The sequence below is a fragment of the Myotis davidii genome, unplaced genomic scaffold, assembly GCF_000327345.1.
Source record: "Myotis davidii unplaced genomic scaffold, ASM32734v1 scaffold1251, whole genome shotgun sequence".
Taxonomy (NCBI): domain Eukaryota; kingdom Metazoa; phylum Chordata; class Mammalia; order Chiroptera; family Vespertilionidae; genus Myotis; species Myotis davidii.
Genome location: NW_006283138.1, coordinates 15828 through 20676, shown reverse-complemented (window position 1 = coordinate 20676; position 4849 = coordinate 15828). Strand labels below are relative to the sequence as shown.

The 4849-nt window shown below is 60.0% G+C and overlaps 1 protein-coding gene across 1 annotated transcript in view; it reads left to right on the top strand.

Annotated features, from left to right (window-relative positions):
- Positions 1-4478, top strand: part of LOC102771750 (receptor-type tyrosine-protein phosphatase N2) — a gene marked incomplete at its 3' end in the record, with an annotated part of 26533 nt that extends 22055 nt beyond the window's left edge. The window contains exon 6 of the mRNA XM_015562789.1: positions 4348-4478. Within this exon, the coding sequence (XP_015418275.1) occupies positions 4348-4478 (131 nt within the window). The remainder of the gene's footprint in view (positions 1-4347) is intronic.
- Between the last annotated feature and the right edge of the window lie 371 nt (positions 4479-4849).

Below are 4849 nucleotides of genomic sequence, written 5' to 3'. Positions count from 1 at the left end.
TTCCTAAGCCTCAGTTCCCTGCCTGTAGCATGCAGAGTCGGGGCCTGGCATGGGCCAGGGGGCCCCACTGGGTTCAGTGCAGCTCGGAAGCACCCATGGGTATCGCAATAAAATGACACGCAGACTTCATGTCGAATTAGCTCCCCGGTCACAAAACAAGAACGGGGAAGAAGGCCAATCCCACAGTGCCCAGGGCGAGAGCTGCCCTCCGGTGCCCGGTGACCGGGGCGAGAGCTGCCCTCCGGTGCCCGGTGGCCAGGCCGTGGTCCTTTCGGGGCTTCCCTGCAGTGGGTGAGTCACCCCTGGAGCCCTTCACCTGTTATTCAGATTGAGCCTCGTGTGTGTGTGTGTGGGGGGGGTGTCTGGCACTTCGGGACTGTGGTCCACGTGGGTGCTTACTCGTGGGACGCCTCCCAGAGGAAGCCTGTGGTGGGGATGCATGGGACCTTACTTGGATGTGGTTCGTGGCCTCTGCACCCTGCCCTCCCTTCCTCTTGCCTGGGGCTCTGCCTGACATTGGCAGCGTCACACAGTGACTTGTCACAGGAGAGCCAGACTCCAGGGCCAGGACACACCACTCCATTTTACAGCTGAGTAAACTGAGGCCTGAGAGGTGACCCTCGTGCAGACTGGCAGCTGGGACCTCTGTGTAGAGACTGCACTGAGGAAGCAGGAGCAGCAGGGGTTGGGAACCAGGCTGTCTGTGATCAGTGATGTGAGGTGTGCTGGCCCCTCATGAACCTAAGAAAAAGCATGTGACCAAACCTGGAGCACCCCCAGTGCGGGTGTCACAGAGGCTCAATGATGATCAAGCTGACACTAGGGTGGGCTTCCCCTATACCAGGTGCCCCAGGGGCCACATGCATCTCCGAGTGGCAAGGCAGTGATGTGGGTGCCCTGAGAGAAGGCCGTGGTGTTGTGCCATCTGTCTGCCGGGTCCCCATGGGGGGGTGGCAGGTGGATGGCAGGCCTCTGCCCATCGCAGGTGAGTGAGTGGGCATCTGCGTGTCTCAGAGAGCGCTCGGCCCTGGGGAAGCTGTAGGCGGAGGGAGTGGGAAGGCGAAGTTGTGAGAACCACAGGTCACCCTGGGGTCCCGGGGCTGGGTGGGACCCTGTCCTCCTTACTCGCAGATGCTGCCTTGGCTGTGCCCGGGCAGGAAGCCCTGGGCGAAGGCGCTGCCCAGAGCCCATCCTCAGGATGTACACGCCCCCTCAGGATGTACACGCCCCTCAGGATGTACACGCCCCTCAGGATGGACACGTCCTCTCAGGATGTACACGCCCCTCAGGATGTACACGCCCCTCAGGATGGACACGTCCTCTCAGGATGTACACGCCCCTCAGGATGTACACGCCCCTCAGGATGGACACGTCCTCTCAGGATGTACACGCCCCTCAGGATGTACACGCCCCTCAGGATGGACACGTCCTCTCAGGATGTACACGCCCCTCAGGATGTACACGCCCCTCAGGATGGACACGTCCTCTCAGGATGTACACGCCCCTCAGGATGTACACGCCCCTCAGGATGGACACGTCCTCTCAGGATGTACACGCCCCTCAGGATGTACACGCCCCTCAGGATGGACACGTCCTCTCAGGATGTACACGCCCCTCAGGATGTACACGCCCCTCAGGATGGACACGTCCTCTCAGGATGTACACGCCCCTCAGGATGTACACGCCCCTCAGGATGGACACGTCCTCTCAGGATGTACACGCCCCTCAGGATGTACACGCCCCTCAGGATGGACACGTCCTCTCAGGATGTACACGCCCCTCAGGATGTACACGCCCCTCAGGATGGACACGTCCTCTCAGGATGTACACGCCCCTCAGGATGTACACGCCCCTCAGGATGGACACGTCCTCTCAGGATGTACACGCCCCTCAGGATGTACACGCCCCTCAGGATGGACACGTCCTCTCAGGATGTACACGCCCCTCAGGATGTACACGCCCCTCAGGATGGACACGTCCTCTCAGGATGTACACGCCCCTCAGGATGTACACGCCCCTCAGGATGGACACGTCCTCTCAGGATGTACACGCCCCTCAGGATGTACACGCCCCTCAGGATGGACACGTCCTCTCAGGATGTACACGCCCCTCAGGATGTACACGCCCCTCAGGATGGACACGTCCTCTCAGGATGTACACGCCCCTCAGGATGTACACGCCCCTCAGGATGTGCACGCCCCCTCAGGCGCCTAGTTCTGGGAGAGGCCGCTGTTGTCAAGAGCTGTGAGGAGGCTGACTGAGTGAGCAAGACAGAAATGGGTTGTCACCGCCAGGAGAGGACACATGGCGGGCGACAGGTGGAAGTGTCATTGCACCAGACCAGAAGCGACCTCCAGCGGTGGTAGAGCTTGGTAGGATGGAGGGTTGGGTATGGCTGGGTCCCTTCAGACACGGGGGCCTGTGGAGGCCACAGGGCGGTCACCTGACATGAGCAGCGCAGGCTGCACGGTGGACGGAGGCCACGGAGGATCCTGGGATGTGCCTCTGGGCTCCCCAGTCGGGAGAGCAGGACGGAGGGCTGTATGCTGGGACACAGCTGGGCTGGAACCGCCCCGGCAGCAACCCCGCTGGCATTTTCGTGGTCTCACAGAACTTGGGGACTGTCTGCACAAAGAAGCAGAGGGACCCGCCCACACGCTGCACCGTCGGCCTGAGCGGAGCTGTGGGGACAGCGGCAGGCGCTGACTCAGGGGGGTCAAGCTGACCGGGAGATGACCGAGGCTGCTATGGGGTGGTGGGGATGGTGACGCATTGCCCCCCACTCAAGGGGTGCACACAGTGGGCTGGTGGCCGGGCCGAGCGGAGCTCCCATGAGCAGCAGGACGTGAGGCCGAGACCCAGAGCTATGAGTGGAGGTGACACACTGAATCCACAGGGAATCGGAGGTGCTCAGGAGATGGTGGGGTGTGAGGTCACAGCACTGGCAGCAGGGGCTCATCCCTGGACAGGTGCCTGGGAGGAAGGCGCGGCCTGGGGGAAGGCGTGGCCTGGGTAAAGCATGGCCTGGGGAGGCGTGGCCTGGGTAAGGCGTGGCCTGGGTAAGGGAGGAAGGCGCGAAGCGTGGCCTGGGTAAGGTGTGGCCTGGGGAGGCGTGGCCTGGGGGAAGGCAGGCAGGAGATGGGTGGGGAGGTGGCAGACTCATCCTGTGGGAATGCTGAACTCAGGGTGTGTGCATTTCTGAGGCAGTTCTAATTTTTATGTAGGGTCTCTTGAGCGTGTTCTCATCATTCAGTGGATTCTCGCTCTTATTACCCCTTTGCACCATTCTTACTATTAATGCCTTTTAAAATGATTTTATCATAAACAATGAAATTAGCAGAATGGAGATGAACAGGGGGGTGGCTGGTTAGAAGGTGCCAGACTGTGGGCCCTGCAGGTACCGTGGCAGCGTCCCCTCCTCTTCCCACTCTCCTCCCTCCTCCTCCCCCTCCCCGCCTCCCCACCACTCTTGTTCGTTTCTAACTTTTCAGTGCGGTCCCTTCTAGGCGTTCTAGCTGATCTTTCAAGAAACAAATGGAGGAACTTCGTGGTACATTTGGCCGTAGAGGGACGCTTGGGCGGGGACCGTGCGGAGTTTAGGAGCATAGGAGGGGCGGCTCCTGGCGGGTCGGTCCTTCCCGGTTAGCACCGGGGGCTCCCGGGCAGAGGTGCTGAGTCGCGCTGTGAGGAGCACTGCCTGGACGGTTTCCTGCCGTTGAGACCGACCCTGCAGTCCCGCTCCGGCTGGAGACGGCTGCATGTGTACCGTGTTTCTAGAGTACATGCGGCTTCAGGAGTCAGATTGTTTTAAAAAGTGATGTGTTCTTTTCAAAATCATGTTCAATATAGTGTTTAAAAGCTTTGGAAAATTTGGATAATTCCTGTCTGCCAATTCCCTGCCAGTTATGTTTATACTGAATGTTTCTTAATGTTTGATACGTTTTTGAACAGTTGCTGTCAGAGAGGTTTTTAAAGACTCCTCTCTCCTTTCTGCCTTTGACGCACTCTGCTCCCTTGGGAACCAGACACTAAAATCTGTTTCCATAACAGCTTTCCCCTCGCAAGTCTGTGGTTGGGCTGTGGGTTGAATTTTTTATAAAAGCACCGCGTGTGGCTTAGACAAGCAGAGCCTGTCACTGGAAAATGGAAAGGAGGAAGCGTGTCAAGAACACGCTCACCCGTGAGAGCGGTGGTCTTAGGTCCACGCATAGGACTCAGGGGCCTGTGAGGTCACGTGTGGGGAGCCGTGGTCCTGGCTGCGTGTCTCTGGCGTGTCGTGCTGTCCCGCACTCAGAGAGGACGCTGTGTGCTGAGCTGCACTGACCCTTTCCGAATGGTCTCTCCCAGGGTCCTGGGACCAGCTGTGACCTTCAGAGTGAGCGCCAACGTCCAGAACGTGACGCCTGCAGATGTGGTGAAGGCAGCAGGTAAGGTTCTTTCAACACAACTACACACATGCACACACATGCAGGCACCAGGTCAGGAGGACAGACAGCCTCTCTGGCACCCTGGTGCTGGCGGGGAGACAACGAGGCAGTCGTGGGTCAGCTTACACGACTGCGGGTGGACACGCGGCAGCTCCAGGTGGCGGGCACCGGTGGGGGGAGGGGAGGGACTAGGAGAGTGGGTACCGGTCGGGGGGCAGGCGCGGGTGCAGGAGGGGCACAAGTGTGTGTGGGGGGGAGAGGATGGGAGAGTGGGTACTGGAGGGCGGGCAGACGCGGGTGCGGGGGGTGGAGGAGGACACACCAGTGTCGGGAGTGGGTGCGGTTCCACATTTTCACCAGCTGTGGCCTCGCATCCATGCATCGCCCGCGGAGACGTGCGCAGGAGGTAGGTTTCAGCAGAA